Consider the following 21,324-nt stretch of genomic DNA (forward strand, 5'->3'; position numbering starts at 1 on the left):
TGTTGTTGGTAGATGTTGCAATTTTTTTCGGATAATGAAGCTTTGACTGTTTTTTGGGTATACAGTTCTATATATTTATGGAAGGTTGAAAACAATTATCCAAAAAGTCAATGAGTACAGCCCTCTCCTCCGAACGGTGTGCCTACTCTACGTGGAGAAACTTTACATGGCGGTAAACCTAACAAATATCACCAGCGATAACCACCTCTGCATATTTTTTATGATATTCTCAGGAGGATTTGAACTCAGGCGGTCGGAGTCTTAGGTGGATATGCTAACCCCTGCGACACGGTGGTCTTCATCTTACAGATGACTCGCTAAATAACTGATATGAACCTAACATAGAGAAACAAGTAAAAGCGCGAAGTTCTAAGGGTGGAGGGTATACCCTTGAAGGCATATGACAAGTTCTTGGAATGACTTCTTCAAATATGGAGATCGTTTTATAATGGGTTGCCCAAAAAGTAATTGCGGATTTTTTAAAAGAAAGTAAATGCATTTTTAATAAAACTTAGAATGAACTTTAATCAAATATACTTTTTTTACACTTTTTTTCTAAAGCAAGCTAAAAGTAACAGCTGATAACTGACAGAAGAAAGAATGCAATTACAGAGTCACAAGCTGTGAAAAAATTTGTCAACGCCGACTATATGAAAAATCCGCAATTACTTTTTGGGCATATAAGAATATATAAGAACTATAAAAATTTATATACCAATATGGATCGTTTTTTGTAATGATTGTTAGATATCAAAACAAAACATCCCGTCTTTTCAGTCAAATTGAATGCAAATTTAGAGTCTCAAGAAGTAAAATCACGCAGGCGACAGAACGATCACGAAATACTTGAACTGGTAAAGTGCTAAAGCGAGGCCTGTAATTATGAAAGTGGACAATGAAGTGGCTTAACAATCAGGGCGGTAGAGTCCAAGACCATTCTAGATTGCAAATAAACAGTTAAAAGTTACGCTTCAAATGACGCAATGCCCATCCTTTGGTTGCCGGACTGAGGTGGGGTTAATGGGAGAGCGGAGAACCTGTTATTAAGGGCCAGACGACAAATTTTGGAAAACTAAATAGAAAGCATTCGGGACAGCGATATCAGACTAAAGGGCATAGGAGAGGGACGATCATGTGAAGCGCTGGATCGGAGGAACTGTAGAAAGGAAGATATTGTCGAAACGACGGCAACAATTCAATGGGGTGATTCAAACCAGGACAGGACAAACAAGTAAGAGAGTGCCAAGTTCGGCCGGGCCGAATCTTATATACCCTCCACCATGGATCGCATTTGTCGAGTTCTATGAGCAGATATCTCTTTTTAAACGAACAAAGTATAAAAGAAAAGAATTGCTATGTTATTGGAACAATATCAAGTTATGGTTCATTTCAGACCATAATTGAACTGAAAATTGGAGACCAAAGTAGAAGTCATTGTGTAAAATTTCAGCCAAATCTAGTAAGAATTGCGCACTTTAGGGGCTGAAGAAGTAAAATAAGGAGATCGGTTTTATTGTATTGGGCTATAAACCGATTCCTGCCATATTCGACAAGTATGTTAAAGATCATGAGAGAAGCCGTTGAACAAAATTTCAGCCAAATCGGATAATACTTGCGCCCTTTAGAGGCTAAAGAAGTCAAGATCCCATATCGGTTTATTTGGCAGCTATATCAGGCTACGGACCATTTTGAACTATTCTTAGCAAAGGTGTTGAAAATTAAAACAAAACATATCATGCAAAATTTCAGCTTAATCGGATAATAGTTGCGCCATTTAGTGGCTCAAGAAGTCAAGATCCCAGATCGGTTTATATGGCAGCTATATCAGGTTATGGACCGATTTGAACCATTCTTAATACAGTTGTTGGAAGTCATAAGAAAACACGTCATTCAAAATTTCAGCCAAATCGGATAATAGTTGCGCCCTCTAGTGGCTCAAGAAGTCAAGACCCCAGATCGGTTTATATGGCAGCTATATCAGGTTATGAACCGATTTGAACCATTCTTAATACAGTTGTTGGAAGTCATAACAAAACACGTCATGCAATATTTCAGCCAAATCGGATAAGAATTGCTCCCTATAGAGGCTTAAGAAGTCAAGACAGCAGATCGGTTTATATGACAGCTATATTAGGTTATTGACCGATTTGAACTATTCTTAGCACAGATGTTGAAAGTCATAACAAAACACCTCATTCAAAATTTCAGCCAAATCGGATAATAATTGCGTCCTCTAGTGGCTCAAGAAGTCAAGACCCCAGATCGGTTTATATGACAGCTATATTAGGTTATGGACCGATTTGAACTATTCGTTCGTATAATAAAACACGTCGTGCAGAATTTCAGCCAAATCGGTTAGGAATTGCGCACTCTAAACGCTCTAGACGCTCAAGAAGTCAAGACCCCAGATAGGTTTATATGACAGCTATATCAGGTTATAGACCGATGTCAACCATACTCAGCATAGTTATTGGAAGTCATAATAAAACATCTCATGCAAAATTTCAGCCAAATCGGATAAGATTTGCGCCCTCTAGCGGATCAAGAAGTCAAGATCCCAGATCGGTTTATATAGCAGCTATATCAAAACGTGGACCGATATAGCCCATTTACAATCCCAACTGACCTACGATAATAATAAGAAGTATTTGTGCAAAATTTCAAACGGCTAGCTTTACTCCTTCGAAAGTTAACGTGCTTTCGACAGACGGACGGACGGACGGACAGACGGAAGGAAATGGCTAGCAAAAATGGCAAAAAAATAATTCGTTTGACGTAAAGAAATTTTTCGCCAAGTAAACTTCTTTTCTCAAAAACGTTGGACTTTGTTTACAATAAAAGTACATGTTTTTTTCGATAAATTCTTGCAATAATTTGTGACAAATATAAAGTTTTTCTTACTCCGACAATACCTTCAATTCTTGATATATAAAACCTGTTATTCAGAAACTGTTATAAATTAACTTAACAAACGTCAAACGTTTAAAATGGATTGCGCATATTGAAAAGGATGGCAATTTCATTTTAATGTTGTAACATCATTTAAACTCAAATTGTTTACGTATTATAAGCAGGTCTCAGTTTATTTGGATTTATTTCGATGTTATGATAAACAATTATATTAAGCGACTTCCATTTTCGCACAATTTCATTATGGTTTTGTATTACGATTTACTATATTCGTTATGCTATAGGTAAAACAAAATATAGTTGTTGTTTTCGCACAATTAAATACCTACTTTGTGATAGATATTTCTTTATCCTGTGAATGTTAACAAACAATGTAGGAGCCTTAGAAATTCTTTCTGTGCTTTCTTGTACCCGACAGCCATTTGTGTATTGCCCTTGTGATTTTTGTCACTGGATATACCAGCATTTTTGTACCGAGACTTTAAAAATGGTCACTTTCCGAGTTTAACACCCACACTCATCCGAACTGCTCAATATACTGACAGCTCTTTGCTCGGTCAAAACAAAAAAGGAAAAAAGTGTCGTTTTTGAGAATGTGACTATACCAGTGACGAGCACTCATTTGCTATTATTTGCAAGGCTATGGGTCTGGCTGGGATTATTTTCTTGTGTACATACAAAGTAATGAGCAAAAAAGAGTGAGTATTTTTTGCCAACCGCCGGTCTATACGCTTAAATACTCATCCTTTCTCTCCAGTAGGAAAGACAGAAGAGAATAATTATTGGTGAGCTACAGAGTGAGTATTTTTTGCCAACCACTGGTCTATACGCTCAAATACTCATCCTTTCTCCCCAGTAGGAGAGACACAGGAGAATAATTATTGGTCCAGTTCACGAATAATCGTTTGCGGCTATCGAAGCATTTTTGAAATAAAAGAGTTCTTGCAGAAGCTATCAGGACATCGAAGAAGAAGAGACTATAGGACATTCTGTCAGCATGTTTTCCGATTAGACATTGACCTGTCATGACGGACATAATGATTGAGACGTTTGTTCTAGCCAATGACACCAAAGCAGTAGACCTCTTCAAGTTTAGACGAGGCCACATATTTTCGGAATGCTCACAGCCCCCTCTTTCTGACTCTCTATCATTCGTTGTTCTCCGGGACTGGTTCTAAAAACCTAACTTTCATGTCGCTAGAAGCATACCCACAGATTCCAGTGTCCCTGGAGTGTGTATGGTAGTTCCTAGTCTCGCAAGCTCGTCTGCTTTACAATTCCCTGGGATATCTTTGTGGCCCGGCACCCAGAACAGGTGAATTTTGAACTGTTCAGCCATCTCGTTGAGAGCTCTGCGACAGTCGAGGGCGGTTTTTGTGTTCAGAAATACGTTCTCCAGGGATTTAATAGCTGCCTGGCTGTCTGAGAAGATATTTATGCCAATCGTCGTAATGACATTATATCTTAGCCATTCCATCACTTCCTTAATTGCAAGGATCTTCGCTTGATACACACTGCAATGGTCGGGTAACCTCTTCGATATGACCAGTTCTAGATCTTTAGAGTACACCCCAAAGCCCACCTGGTCGTTTAGTTGGGAACCATCCGTATAGATGTATATGTAACTCTGTTACCAGGGATATCGTAGTTCCAATCGGTTCTATTAGGAATAGTGGCACAATAATTTTTATCAAAAAGCAGCTCAGGTAGGTTGTAATCCACATTGTCTGGAACATCGAATATTGTATCAAGGATAACACTGTGTCCGTATCCGCCACAACACCAATGAGAAAGGCCCCTTAACCTCACGGCATTGGTCGAAATATCAATGTTTGCTGTTTGCAATACATCGAAATATCAATTTACGACCCTACAAAGTTTATTTATTTCGGATCGTCGTAAAATTCTAAAATGATTTAACGATATCCGTGTCAGTCTGTTGTAATCACTCTATAGCCTTCAAAAATATTGAGCTAAAATTTGGCACAGATACGCCTTTTTGATGCACGCTGGTTAAGTTCTTGAACGGGACAAATCGGACCATATTTGGATATAGCTGGTATATAGACCGATCTGCCGATAAATGGTCTAAAGCCCATAAATGCTTTACTTTTTTCCGATTTCGCTGAAACCGGTGAGTTGCTGTAAGCCTCACGACATCTGACCCAAATATGGTTCAGATCGGCCTATACTTGGATATAGCTGTCATATAGACCGATCTGCCGATAAGGGGTCTCAAGCCCATAAAAGTTTTATTTTTCATCCGATTTCGATGAAATTTGAAACAGTGAGGAGATTTAGGCCTGCCGACATCTGATCTTAATATGGTTCAAATCGGTCTATAGTTAGATATAGCTGCCATACAGACCGATCTCCCGATAAAGGGTCTCAAGCCTCTAAAAGCTTTAGTTTTTATCCGACTTCGATGAAATTTAAAACAGTGAGTTGTTTTAAGACTCTCGACATCTGATCTTTAAATGTTTTCGATCGGACTTTATTTAGATATAGCTGCCATATAGACGATCTGCCGTTAAAAGGTCTGAAGCCCATAAAGTTTTATTTTTTATCCGATTTCGCTGAAATTTGAAACAGTGAAACGTTTAAAGCCTCCTGATATCCAACCTAAATATGGTTCCGATCGGACTTTATTTCGATATAGCTGCCATATAGACCGATCTGCCGATAAAGGGTCCGAAGCCCATAAAAGCTGCATTTATTACCCGATTTCGCCGAAATTCTAATCAGTCAGTAGTTTTAAGCTACACGCCATCTGCCCATTAAGTTTCTAAAGCTCATAACAGCTTCAAATTTGAAATGGTGAGTTGTTTTAAGCCTCCCGACATCCGACCCGAATATGAGTCAGATCAGACCATATAGGTATAGTTGTCATATAGACCGATCTTCCAATTTAGGGTCTTAATCCCACAAAAATCAGATGTATGGTTTGAAAATTTTACTTGTATATGATATCTCGGAACCTGAATAAAATATGTTCGAGATCAGCCCCTATTTACTACGCATATAGTAGAGGAGTTTTAAAAAAATAGGATGATTATTATATCCTTGGTGGTGGGTATCCAAATTTCGGCTCGGACAAACTTAAACTTCGGCACGGCCAAACTTAACGCAACAAGCCGATTACTGGCTTAGGTGTATGTCCATAGTGGCATGGAGCGGATTAATATCTGCGCCCTTTATTTCTAACCTAACCATTCCATTATTTTTAGGTGAAGTATATGGGACTGTATTTTGATAAAGCTCCCATGTTTTTAGTACCATTATTTCTTAAAAATATATTTATGTATGTATGTATTTACTATATTGGAATCTAACTGGCTGTTTTATTTACCTTTCCTTTTGCAGAATTATGTCCATCAATGATTTGCCGCCCTTGCCAAAAAGTTTAAGCGGCATTAATAAAATGCTCGCATCTGATTCGGGTCTCATAAGTGATGTGGACACCGAAATGGCCAGAAATGCCAAAAATAATGAATTCAAGCAAATGGAAAACCAAAAAGAAAATAGCAACAACATCAACAACAACAGCAATAATAACAATAATACCAATAACAATAAGGATACAACAAGTGACAAAATAAGCAATTCAACAGCGCTGTCATCACTGGCGGCGACGACGACAACGACTGCAGCAAATGCTGCAAACGCTTCCGCTTCCGTAACAGAAACAACATCAACAACAATAACAACGACAACACCTCTAAAAGAAATAAATGGTAATGAGACCATCTCAGAAATACCGCCCGCGATACCGGGCAGTAAATTGGACAATCAAATAGCAACGTTGCGTAAAGAAATGGTAAGTTCTCCAACTCCCCTTCTCTTAAATCTGCATATAAAACTCTTTAAAAAAAATGAGGGCTTTCTTTGATTCAAACTAATTTATAGGCAACTTCCTTTCGATGATATTCATTTGCAAGAGGCTAACAATTAAACACAATTTTGGTATATTTGGATTTTCTGACTCTTTTTCTGAACTTTAAACCATCAACAGTGCAAAAGGTCTGTTAAGACAATGGTTTATGATTTTGACATTTCAGTTTTGCTGGGTGTTTAAAGTTTTTTGTCTTCCAACCACTTGAAGAAAAAAAAAACAAATCTTGTGAATGCAGGCTCCATAAATTTCCATTTGCGAGGAGACAGAGAGAGCTAACAGCATTGTGCCGCAAAATGCCAATTTTGTTGAGAAAAACCAAAGTAAAAATCATTTTTGGACTCTAAACAAACCAGCGAATTAAAGCTGTGATTAGATGGTTACTCAACACTTTGCCCAACTATGAATGGAGCCCCATTATTGTGAGGCTTATAATTAATTATGCATTCTTTTGGAGATCAGTTCTTTTGTGGTGCGAACAGCATTCATCAAATTTACGACCGTTGGGTTGGTGTGAATGAAATGCGAGCAATAGCAACTATTGTTATTCTAATTCTGCACTTAGAGATTTGAATTAATTGCTATTTTCTATACGATTTTTTTTCTCACATTGTCATGTTAATGGTAACAAATAGTAAAAAGTGCTTTAGATTTGTTATACCAGCCACCATAGGTATACTAGACTAGTCGTTCTGTTTATAACACTTCGAAATATACATTTCCGACCTTATAAGGTATATAACTATATTCTTGGTCATCGAAAATTGTAAGCAATCTAGTTATGTCCAAATGAATTTTCTCGCTATTGCATGGTTCGGTCGACTGACCAATCAATTGCAAATGGGTGTGAGTTACTGGATGTGAGTCTTGTATTCCTGGTGAACATCCTAACGTCAGGGATAAGAAGACGAATATCCCTGCAACACACGCCAGAAAAAATACAACACTACCCACATTCCGACGATGTTCAAGAGAAGCAATAGAGTTAGATACTCTATTGTCCCCAATCATCACCATCGCTCTCCCTTGAACCCGGTCAAGTAGCTCCAAGGATTATTTTGGAGGTTCTGCCCATATATAAGAGTTATATGCCTTCCTCGACCTGATGTAGGTAGTATAGATATTGAGAAGATCAGAAGAGGTGAAATATTTCCTACACCGCTTAAGAAAGCCCAAACACTTGAATCCTTCTTTCGACACTTCGAATACGTGTTTTGACCAACGGACATCACATTGTATCTTCATACCCAGAACATCAAGAGCATCTGACTGCTCAATATCTATACCGTCGCTAGATACCGACGATTGTAATGAGTCAGTGAATCGCTTGTGAGACAAGAAACAGCACTGCGTCTTCTGTGGGTTAAAGTTTACTCTGTTCATTCTACGCCACTCAGAAATGGCCAACAATTGCTGGGAGAGCGTCTCATCCAAAATGCGCCTTCTGTCCACAATTTCTTGAGGACTGGGCCAATGGTCAAATGAATATGAATGACACAGACTACTGTCATCGGCAAATGAGTAGACTGGATTCGATGTCTGACTCAATACATCGTCATTGAAAATAAGAACAAGGGAAGGGGAAAGGACAGAGCCTTGTGGCACACCTGCGGTCAATGTAAACTCATCGGATGAGAACCTATCTGCAACAACTCGTATAGTGCGATTTCTGAGAAAGCTCGATATAAATCGAACGAAGTTATTACAGACTCCAAAGGCGACAAGCTTTGATAAAAGTGCTCCGCGCCAGACCCTATCAAATGCCAAACTGGTGGATAGAGCGACTCCATCGTTCCGACAAAAATGCCATTAGGTCTCCCGTAGAACTGCGAAACCCATACTGTATGTCGCTAAGAATGCCATTGGACTCTAAGTATCTGACAAGATGATGGTCAACCATACTCACCGTAACTTAAGAGAGCGCGGAGTATATCGCAATTGGCCGGTAATTCGCAGGACCAATTGCGATATACAGGTTGTTTGCCGCACCTTTTTGGGGATGGGCAAAACTTTCGCAACCTTCCAACGCGCCGGGAAAACTACTGCACGGTAAGCAAGGTTGAAAAGGTTGTGCAGTGGACGAGCAAGCGTCGAAGAACACTTACAAAGGACAAGTGTTGATATACCGTTCGGGCCCGGAAATTTATTAACATCGAGATCCGCAAGAACCCTTTTAACTCCTCGTGTTCGAAAGAATATCTAAATCATTTCCGTCCGTCAAGACGATCAAGAACATATATAATTTATGGAATAACAAATGGAATGACTAGATTAGCATAACCCCCATCCTATGGTGGTGGGTATAAGAAACTGTAGTGTGCAAAATGCATTGGGCAGACTACAGTAATCGCGATTTCGGTCTTACCAGGGGCCTCATCAGACTGTTTTACCATTAAACGTTTATATGTTTTAACCTAATCACTAATAAGTGAGCAGCCTAGATAATAATTAAGAACTCTCTAGTTCATCGCAAAAGCATTTGCAGTTTTGGTCCTGTGAAACCACATAAGTCTATGTTCTAGTGGGCTTTTTGCTCAGTACAATCCCTAGAATCAGAAACGCGAAGGGCCTATCAAGATTTTTTTTCCTTCTATACTAATCGCGCCACCCCAGACCCCATATTTTACGATATATCAGAGATGGATACCCAAAAACACAAATCAGTTATTTAATTTTGGGATAAATACCTAGGGGGAATGCCCTACCCCTAAGCCCCCGAAACGGGCATATAGACCGATCGGTACAATATGGGACCTAAGTTATAGGTATTAGGAAGTAGACTACAAAATTGTTATATAAAATCAGGAGCCAAGTGTTATTATCCTACTGCACTTTCACTTGCTCTTTCATCCGTCTTCTTTAGTTTCTTAGCCGCGAGAACTGCTGTATATTTTATCTGTAGGTCTATGGGCCTCATGTTTAAAATTGCCTCTAGCGACTTAACCAGCATGACTAAGCTCCACTTATGCCATGACAACATGTCCATTGGACGCACGCACGTTGAATTTCCACTCTATTGCGGTCCACTGATGGTTATGTCAGAATCGGCCTGACCACACTTTCGTTGGGCCAGTGAAAAATGCAAGTTTGCCCATGAACATTCCGTTAAGGAACAGGGGCAAACGTTTGGCCCTTGTAGGGCTAATTAAACATCAAGCAATTCAGTACCAATTTCGAGGCTATGGTACAACTATTGGGTTGCCCAAAAAGTAATTGCGGATATTTCATATAGTCGGCGTTGACAAATTTTTTCACAGCTTGTGACTCTGTAATTGCATTATTTCTTCTGTCAGTTATCGACTGTTTCTTGTGTAAAAAAGTATATTTGATTAAAGTTCATTCTAAGTTTTATTAAAAATGCATTTACTTTCATTTAAAAAATCCGCAATTACTTTTTGGGCAACCCAATATATAGTGAACAACATCTATTATTAGCCTTCTCCGGTCTGAATTCGGTACTTCCAGTTCAGTTTCCTACCCAAGATCAATCCCAGGTACTAAACTGCATACGAAATTGAAATCGTATGTACCATACATGGTTTCTCGTATTGACCTATGTGCCACTTCATAATGTTGCTACATCTTGTTCTTCCACAAATCCATTCCCCCATTGTCTTTAGTCTTTTAGTCGCATTAGCTGGTTTTTGTATGTCTATGGGGCTGATGTTCAAGATCGTTTCTATCGCCCTAGTCAGCGTTGTTCTCAAAGCGCTACTTACGCCAAGACAATATGTCCGTTAGATCTGTTGTAGTGTTCCTATACTGCACTTCTTCTCTATTGCGGTCTAGCTTACTAGCGATGCACTTTTATTATCAATTGAACGATTTTGGGATTTATACCCGATTTTAAGCCTATGGCTCTTCCGCATGGTGTCCTCGCTAAGGAAACGCATACCTTCCATTGTTTTTCTTTGGATCTCAATAATCTTAAATTGAAATTCGTAGGTTCAGGTTTATACATTTATGGTTAAACCACAGCTGTGGCGCAGGGTACAGTGTAAGGTTCAGTGTAGTTCAGCTCAGTATTGTTCAACTCAGTGTAAGGTTCAACTTAGAAATTCTTTCTGATGTGGTTAATATATGTCCGTCTGTCTTTTTTGTTCCGATTATACGTCTATCTTTTATTTTAAATCAAGGCGGAGATCTCATTTTTTGCCCAATAATCACGGAATTTTCCACCAACATCTACGAGCCTTTTCCGTAATCTCGTGAATGTGCTAATCCCAGGTCAGTTTCGTACCCAAGTTCATTTCCCAAGTATGTAACTGAACCTGATATTAAGATCGATCAATCTATGAAGGCTGAACTTTGAGAAACCTCGAACTTTAGGAACCCTTGGTCTAGCTCAGTTATATGCCATTCCCAACGATCTCAGGGCCTGCCTACATAGATTATTTGGATCCCTATCCCTCAGAAATACTACAACATTGCTTGCGAAACAGACTCGTTCAAATCCCTCAACGACAAGGGTTCTCGGCAGACTGTTTATAGCCGTGGTGAAAGAAGTACCTCCCGCGGGATGTCTTGCGATATCCTTTTTGTAACCTCTATGCCATGAAACCCACATCTTATCCTTATTTTCAGCTGTAGGGTACTTTCACCCTCCCACCATGAGCAGCGAATCACTGATTGGGTTTTCGCTCAAGTATGTTACTGTATCCGATATTGAGATCGATGTATCGAGGATGGTGAGAACTTTTGGAACCCTTGGCCTGGCTCGGTTATATGCCATTCCCAACGATCTCAGGGCCTGCCTACATAGATTATTTGGATCCCTGTCCCTCAGAAATACTACAACATTGCTTGCGAAACAGGCTCGTTCAAATCCCTCAACGACAAGGGTTCTCGGCAGACTGTTTATAGCCGTGGTGAAAGAATACCCTCCAGCGGGATGTCTTGCGATATCTTTTCTGTAACCTCTATGGCATGAAACCCACATCTTATCCTTATTTTCAGCTGTAGGGTACTTTCACCCTCCCACCATGAGCAGCGAATCATTGATTCGTTTTTTCCTCAAGTATGTAACTGTATCCGATATTGAGATCGATGTATCGAGGATGGTGAGAACTTTAGGAACCCTTGGCCTGGCTCGGTTATATGCCATTCCCAACCATCTCTAGGCCTGCCTTCATAGAATGTTTGAGAACAACAACGAGGGTTCTTAGCAGTATTCAACCACAGAATAGAGCTGGAAAACTAGCGATAATCGACACATTAGATATTTTAGATAGTTTTAATAGAAATTATCGATAGTGTCGATACTATCGTTAATTTCCCAGTCTCATGAAAATGAGACATACAAATCAGGAGATCGATTTATATAGAAGCAATATCAATGCAGAGGAGGCCACCGTAGCGCAGATGTTGGCATATCCGCCTATGACGCTGAACACCAGGGTTCGAATCCTGGCGAGAACATCATGAAAATTTTCAGCGGGAGGTACTGTACCATTTGGTATAGCAGCCATGTAAAAACTTCTCCATAAAGAGATGTCACACTGCGGCACGCCGTTCGGAGTCGCCTATAAAATGGAGGTCCCTTATCTTTGATCTAAAACTAGAATCGGACAGCACTCATGGATATGTGAGAAGTTTGCCTCTGTCCCTCAATGGAATGTTCATGGGCAAATTTGCAATATCAATGCACAGACCAAATAAAATTAAGGTTGATAAGGTCAGTTGGAAGTCATAAGATAAATCATGGTACAAAATGTTAGTCTGAAGGGATGAAAATTGCGCCCTCTATAGGCGCATCCTATCTTAAAGGATTGCTTATTTTTGTCTAATTTCGAATATCAATCGATATTCTGTCAAAAAATTAAATATCGATAGTATCGATAGTGCCATCGATATTTTTCCAGCTCTACCATAGAAGGGTTGAAAGAAACCCCATCTGCGGGATATCTTGTGATATCCTATCTCTAACCTCATTGCCATGAAACCCACATGCTATCCATCTTTTCGGCTGTAGGGTACCTTCACCCTCCAGCGTAAGCAGCGAATCACTGATTCGTTTATTTTCTCACTCATTGTCAGTGATCATTTCATGGTTATAAATTAAAGCAAAGTGCATGATCTCATCTCGACGACATCACCATCGCCATCAACCTTCTCCTCTTACCAAGGTGATTTAATTACAAACACACAGCACTTCCATGGAAGCCATGCATATGGAAATCGACCTTTGCCTCATGCTGATGGCTATACGTAGAAGAGTTTTGGTCAAGTGCTGGAAAAGTTGAGCGAACACCAAAGCCCAAATCATCGTCGTCGTCATCTTCAGCGCCATTAACAAACAGTTCAACCATGTGACATTACCACGATGATGACCTGTTAAAAGAAAGTTAATAAACAATTTAACATTTTTAATCTCCATCTAATCTTTTTTTTATTATTATCATAATTTTTTCCTTTTATTTTTTTTTTGGTTTGTTTGTTGTTGTTGTTTTTGATTCATATTAATTATTCTTGGGGAGATAAGTTGTTGGCGGCGCTGGTGGTGATGGTAATGGTAATGTTGACGACGGTTTTGATGTCAGTGGGCACGGGTGGGCTCTCGGAGGCCAGCCAGTTAAACCTACCCAAACATTAACCAAGTTGGCAGCAATTCCTGCTGTCCGATCTAAGATGAAACGAGTTTTTAACCTTTCACTTTTTACAAAACGTCAGCGATCAGCAGCAGCAGCAGCATAGCTAAGTAGAAGTCACAATGCAGTCAGTATTAGCATTTTTTTACTTTAATTTTTTGTGTCTATTTTTTTTCTCTAACTTTTCTTGTTAGAAATATTTACTATGAATTTACGATTAGAGTTGCCATGGGAAAATGGCTTACAAAGATCTTAGAAATTTTTCTTCAAAATTTCGGTTGTAATAAGAAATTTAGAAGAAAATTTTTTTTTTAATTTATTTTTATAAAAAGTATTTGGGGGTGAAGGCCAGAGGTTAACCCAAAGCCTTTCGGGTCTCCATAGTCCGAGTTAGGGGCGTGGGCGACGAATACAACCCTGTGAAACAGCGAAACGGTCGGTAGGACGGCGAAAATCCTATGAGTGGTCCTGATTGTGAGAAGACGAGGAAGTATGAAGGAGATCAGTATATCTATTGGTATCATAACGAGGCACATAGGACTACGAGCTCACTATTTAAAATCGGTGCGGCAAATGATAGCATGTGTTGGACAAGCCGGGAAGATGAAGAGACGTTGGAGCATTTCCTTTGTCATTGTCCGGCTTTCGTGTCTAACAGATACCGGTACTTAGGTGTTGACACAATACCATACATGAACCAACTTAGGGGCGTGACATGGAAAATAATTAAGGATTTTGTAAGTAGCACGGAAATCATAACTAATCTAACCTAACCTATCTACTTTCAAAAACATATTTCAAAGCCACCACTTGGAATAGCACATTTTTAAAGATCCGCAGGTCCTTCCTGTGTTATTCCCAATTTGAGGGCAAAAAGTATACTCTACAACCAAAGACCTTTTATTGCTGTTCTATTCTATCCTGATGGGCCTTCATATATTATTTTTAATTGCTTTTTTGTTTTGGTTAGGATAAAGGAAGGGGGATTTCCCTCTGACACGTCCTTTCATTTTGTGTACAATGTGTTCTCAGTCATAACTAATCTAACCTAACCTATCTACTTTCAAAAACATATTTCAAAGCCACCACCTCAAATAGCACATTTTTAAAGATCCGCATGTCCTTCCTGTGTTATTCCCAATTTGAGGGCAAAAAGTATACTCTACTACCAAAGACCTTTTATTGCTGTTCTATTCTATTCTGATGGGCCTTATATTATTTTTAATTGCTTTTTTGTTTTGGGTAGGATAAAGGAAGGGGGATTTCCCTCTGACACGTCCTTTCATTTTGTGTACAATGTGTTCTCAGTCGTCTTATACGACAGTTGGGTTTTGTTTATATTGGGATAAAAGGGTCGGTCACCCCGACTTTAAATACCATTTATTTGAGTCCTTTATTGTCGCGATTTACATGTCCTGCTGAACAAAACGTGACCCAGATACTTGGATCTTTATATAAACATTAGATTCGAAGTCTACTGTCATAGACCTTTCTTTTAATTCCCATATTATCCCAATCGAACTATACGTCCTATTTAAGGGTATTTAGTGGGTGAGCCGATCCCGGACTCTGCCAATGTGTATAGCAGATTCGTAGTCAACTCCCAAAGAAATTCCATTTGATACCCATTTTGTGACGTTGTTCATGTCCGTTTTGGGGTTTTTAAGGTTGGGGAGGTCCCGTGGACACCTTGGCCCAAACAGATGTGTACTCAACGTCCAACTTCCTTTCATTTGATAGCCATATTATCCCAATCGTTAAATTGGTCCTGTTGAGAGGTTTTGGGGTGTGTTGAGGCGCGTCATACACCAAGGAATACATTTTTATATCAGATTCTTACTCTACTTTCAAATACATTTTGTTTAATATCCACATTATTCCAATGGGGGTGGAGAGGCCCCTCAGGCACCAAGAAATAAATGTTTAAGTCAGATTTGTATTCTAAAATACTTTTTAAATACTTTTCATTTGATACCCATATTGCCCAAGGCGGTAAAAGTTTCCTGTTTGATTATGCTTTTGGGAGGTGGGGAACCCCCCCCCCCCCCCCCACACTCCCCCTTCCCAACCGACACTTAAGGTGAGATTTTTATGTCAAGTACGTACTCGACTCTTAAATATCTCTCATTTGATACCCATCTTGCCCAAAGCGGCGAAAGTGTCCTGTTGAGGTTTATTTTTTTTGGGGGGGGGGGGGGGGGGTGTGTGATGGACCCCCCGACCACTTACGGTAAAACTTGTATACCAAGCTCGTACTCTACTCTTAAATACCTTTCATTTGATACCAATATTGTGTCAATCGGTAAACATGTCCGTTTGGGTGAGTTTTGGGGTGGGGCGTCCCCCCAGGTTATTTGACCCCAAAATGTTATACCACTTTCGTGGTTTGAGGGTGATAAGGTGACTTTTAAAATTTCTCTAAAATTGATGAATAAAGCAAGCCGCTTAAAATTTTGCACAAATACTTCTTCATGGGCCATATCCGTCCATGTTTTGATGTAGCGGCCATATAAACCGATCTTGGATCTTGACTTCTTGAGCCATTACAGGGCCCAATTTTTATCACAATTGGCTGAAATTCTGCATGACGTGTTTTGTTATGATTTTCAACAACTGTGCTATGTATGGTTGAAATCAGTCTATAACCTGATATAGCTGTCATATAAACCGATATGGGTTCTTCATTTCTTGAGCCTCTAGAGGGCGCAATTCTTATCCGATTAGTTTGAAATTTAACATGAGGTGTTTCTTTATGACTTACAGCAACTGTGTTAAGTATGGTTCAAACCGGTCTATAAACTGATATAGCAGCCATATAAACCGAACTGGGGTCTTCATTTCTTGAGCCTCTAGAGGGCGCAATTCTTATCCAAATAGACTGAAATTTAACACGAGGTGTTTCTTTATAACTTCCAGCAACTGTGTTAAGTATGGTTCAAATCGGTCTATAACCTTATATAGCAGCCATATGAACCTATTTGGGGTCTTGACTTCTTGAGCCACTAGAGGGCGCAATTCTTATCCGATTTGGTTGAAATTGCGTGACGTGTTTTGTTATGACTTCCAACAACTGTGCCAAATATGATTCAAATCGGTCAACACTCTGATATATCTGCCATATAAACCGATCTGCGACATTGACTTCTTGACCCACTAGAGGGCGCAATTATTATCCGATTTGGCTGAAATTTTGCGTGACGTGTTTTGTTATGACTTCCAACAACTGTGCCAAATATGATTCAAATCGGTCAATACCCTGATATAGCTGCCATATAAACCGATCTGCGACATTGACTTCTTGAGCCACTAGAGGGCGCAATTATTATCCGATTTGACTGAGAATTTTTGTACAACGGCTTCCTCCATGACCTCCAACATCCGTGTCAAATATGGTCTGAAGCGGTCTATGGCCTGATGCAGCTCCCCTATAAACCGATCTCCCTATTTTACTTCTTCAGCCCCTAAAGGGTGCAATTCCTATTCGATTTGGCTGAAATTTTATTCAATGACTTCTACTATGGTCTCCAACATTTAATTCAATTATGGTCCGAATTGGACCATAGCTTGATAGAGCTCCAATAGCATAGTATTCTTTTCGTTTATCCCTGCTTTGCCCTAAAAGAGATACCGGGAAAAGAACTCGACAAATGCGATCCAATTTTTTCCAAAATTTTTTTCAAAAGTATTTAAAAATCCAAAAATGGCAACACTGTTTAAGAGTACAAAAAGGTTTGTTAAGCCTTTTTTGTTTAAAAACAAATATATATAACATTAAAAAGAACCTGTTTCAAATTAAAGTAAAATAAAGCGAGCTCAAGCGAATGAAATACACGACCAAATCTAGAAATGTCAAGAGTGGTAGGTGGCTGTCTGTCTGTTTCTCAGTCCGTCCATCCATCCGTACGTTCGATTAAGCTGATCTGGTGGCTTACAAATGTTGGAACACTGTAGCTTATGCACAAATGAGGAGCGGCGTCTTTTTCCATTATTTTAGCTCACGTCTCTAAAATGGTTAATATGGAGTTTAGACTCCACACCTCTCTCCTCCCCCCCTTACAATTCATCTTGGTGTCTTTCATGTTGACAAGTCATGCCTGTGGGTATTGTTCAACTCAATTCTTGGACTACAAACATTTTTAATACACTTAACAACTTGTTTGGTGTCTTTGAATTATCCATGGATTTATTTTGCCTTCAAAGAAGGGTTCCAGCTCATAAGCGCTCATGCAATGTTGCTTTTTTACATATTTTACATTCTAATCATTACCATTTAAGAAAAAGCCATGATTTTATGTAAAGGTTTTTTATGAGTTGGTATTTTGAAGAATTCCAATCAGGTGTCATTTTGAAAGTGACGGAGGAAACATGTCTAACCATCATTTCTTGAAACACACAAAGTTGATATTGACAAATAAATACCTGCTACACTTTAGGCTATGGTCTATAAAAATTGAAATAATTGCTTAGTAATTGTCTATGGTGGTTAATTTGTATGGAAAAGAAATTCAGTTGGATATATAATGGTGAATGGTCACCACATGGAATCATGTGAGAATTTTTTTGGAACTTGTTATAGCAAGGGCAAGTCTACAAAAACAGTACTTCATGGTATAGTCAGCTACATAGTACGCTCTCTCACTGTCAAGGAATACACAATAGGAACATTTCTTGACATTGAGGGTTCCTTCAATAATAGGCAATAGGCAAGACTCTATCGCACTATATGATCTAGTGATGGAACAGAACAATACAGTTTGTGTATTTGTAATAAATCTCGTTCTTAGATCATCGCTACAACAGGGTTAGAAAAGCGCGGCCAGCCCCGAATCCAAGCTGCTTCCGTAATAAGTTGAAAACCACCTGAACAAAATTCGGAAGAATAATCAGAAGAAGACTTGGGCAATATAATTTGGATTGTTCAAGCAGAAAAGACATTGACGACAATGTCAACCGAACTACATCTGTAATAGTTAGTCTTTCGAAAAAAGTTGTCCTCTTCGAGAAAGGTAATCCGCCCAAGAAAAACCCTGGATGACCCGGGAGATTCGCAACATTGTGAAATAGATCCACAGACTACTACAGAGCGTATCGTGAAAAAAGTAAAAGTTTACCCGGATATTTACTACACACGGCTCAAAGAATACAATAAGATTACCAGAGCGGCAAAGCGTGTCTCCTGGAAGCTTCTCTTCGAGCAGGTCGATAGCGTTAATGACGCCGCCAGGATGAAAAACTTTGTCTTAAAAACCCATGTCCAAACTGAAACTTTAGTAGACGACATGGGAGTGAGAGCAGCGACTACGGAGGACTTGTTGAGGCTTTTGATGAAAACGCATTTTCCGCAGGATACGGTGAGAACCACGAAGACACCGGAATCTTGGAATAATGAGGTTGTTCGAAGTCTTATCGCAACGGAATTTATGGTAAAGGAAGCCCTGAGGATCTTCAAACTATTTAAGGCACCCGGAGCTGATGGAATATTTCCGGCGTTACTGCAGAAGGAGGCCGACTATTTGGTGCCCAATCTGGCCACTATTTTCTCAGGGTGCCTAGGATTGCATATACTGCGAAAGCCTGCCAAGAGGCAAGAGTGGTATTTATTCCCAAGCGCGGCGAGGTAAGATATGCCAAGCCAAAGACCTACAGACCTGTGAACCTTACTAAATCGTAGTACATACAGCAAACTGCTCTAATACAAACCTTATGCCTATGTCAAGGGAAGGTCGGCGGAGACTGCCATGCACGAAGTTGTGCATAAAATAGAAAAATCCTAAGATGCCAAAACTTACTCACTGGCGGAATGCATTGACATCGAGGGGGCTATTAACAATTTGCGGACCGACACACTGATCCAATCCTTAAACCTGTATCGAGTGGACCCGATCCTTAGAGAATGGATAAACCATATGCTAAGGAACAGGTGGATAAATTGTGGGTCCCAGGACATAAATATAAGGGAGAAAGTGGCACAGGGCCCGCCACAGGAGGCCATTTTATCGCCACTCCTGTGTGTGACCACTAGAAACAACCTATAACGGATGCTGAATGAGGAGGGATTTGAACCTGTCTGCTACACAGACGATGTTATAATAGTTCTAAGAGGAAAGGATCCGAACCAGCTATGCAGAAGGCTCAAAGGGGTCCTGCAGACGGCATACGACTGGGCTAAACCTAGGAGTCTTAATGTTAACCCAGAAAAGACCGAAATCTGCCTGTTCATGAGGAAGATGAAGGTGGGCCAATTTAACGCACCACGTTTCCTCAATAGAACGATTTCGATATCTGATAAGATCAAATACATAGCAGTGATCGTGGACAGGAAACTGAATTGGAAGTGTCATAATCAGTAGCGTACCGGGAAGGCTCAGAGAAAATGGACACTATGTAGACGGGCAGTAGGCTCGAATTGGTGAGACCTGAATCCGAGGATAGTCCCCTGGCTTTGCAGGAGCGTGATTTGACTAATACTTAGTTACGCCTCAGTAGTTTGGTGGACTGCGATGGAGAAAAAGTGCAACGTAAGGATTATACAACAGGTTCAGAGAACATGTTGTCTTGGCATAGGCGAAGCGATTAGGACCTAGCCTACTAGGACACTAGAACTATTCTAGATATTCGACCCATACACATACTTATTAAGTGTGGGGCAGCCATTGTGGCTATGACAGGATTTGAATTTGTCTGCTACGCAGACGATGTTATTATACTTCTAAGAGGTAAGGATCCGAACCAGCTAAGCAGAAGGGCTAAAAGGCTCCTGCAGACGGCATACGACTGGGCTAGACCTAGGAGTCTTAATGTTAACCGAGAAGAGAACGAACTCTGCTTATTCACGAGTAAAACAGAGGTTGACCAATTTAACGCACCACGTTTCCTCAATGAAACGATTTCGATATCTGACAAGATCAAATAATTAGGAGTGATCTTGGACAGGAAACTGAATTGGAAGTGTCACATTTAGGAGCATACTGAGAAGGCTCACAGATGTTGGGCACGATTAGACGGGCCGTAAGAACGAAATGGAGCCTGAATCCGAGAATAGTCTACTGGAACTAAGGAGCGTGATTAGACCAATATTTAGTTACGCATCAGTAGTTTGTTGAACTGATATGGAGAAAAAGATTTGGGCACTATGTTGACGGGCCGTAGGATCTAAATATGGCCTGAATCCGAGAATAGTCTACTGGAACTACAGAAGCGTGATTAGACCAATATTTAGTTACGCCTCAGTAGTTTGTTGGACTGCTATGGAGAAAAAGTGCAACATAAGGACCATACAACAGGTTCAAAGAACATGGTGTCTTGGCATAGGCGAAACGATTAGGACCTAGCCCACTAGGACACTAGAACTATTCTAGATGTTCGACCCATACACATACTTATTAAGTGTGAGGCAGCCATCGCGGCTATGAGACATAAGGCGATGGGAGAATGAATAGCGAATAGGAAGAGGTCATACCATCGCGGTATAATCGAGGCGACGATAGGAAACCTGGAAGGAATAGAAGAGGTTTCCGATACCTGAGACGAAACTTGAGGTCAAGTGCGAGGCATTGCTGCCAGCGGAACAGTGTCGGATTGATGAAACCGTAGTATTGCCATCTGGAAGATCATGTTACTCGGATGAATCAAAGCTATGGGGCCTGGGGGTCTACATTGAGAACCCAAGGACTGAGAATTCTTTTAGACTGTCTGACCATAAAAAAAATTTTCCCCATGAACATTCCACTAAGGAACAGGGGTAACTTCTCACATATCAATGAGTGCAGTCCGATTAAAGTTTAAGCTCAATGGCAATGGGCCTCCTTTTTTACAGTCGAGTCAGATCGACGTGTCGCAATGCGACAGCTCTTTGGAGTGAGGTTTTTATATGGCATAGTGCCTCACAAATTTTGCCAGCATAAGGAAGGGAACACCACCGCTGAAAATATTTTC

General features: G+C 40.0%; 1 protein-coding gene across 2 annotated transcripts in view; it reads left to right on the forward strand.

Annotated features, from left to right (window-relative positions):
- Nucleotides 1–21,324, forward strand: part of LOC106093639 (rho GTPase-activating protein gacZ) — a 244,714-nt gene that overhangs the window by 144,214 nt on the left and 79,176 nt on the right. For both annotated transcript variants that reach the window (XM_059361585.1, XM_059361586.1), the window contains exon 3: nucleotides 6,274–6,727. In XM_059361585.1, the coding sequence (XP_059217568.1) occupies nucleotides 6,274–6,727 (454 nt within the window). The remainder of the gene's footprint in view (nucleotides 1–6,273; nucleotides 6,728–21,324) is intronic.

This window comes from Stomoxys calcitrans, chromosome 2, assembly GCF_963082655.1.
Source record: "Stomoxys calcitrans chromosome 2, idStoCalc2.1, whole genome shotgun sequence".
NCBI classification, from domain to species: Eukaryota; Metazoa; Arthropoda; class Insecta; order Diptera; family Muscidae; genus Stomoxys; species Stomoxys calcitrans.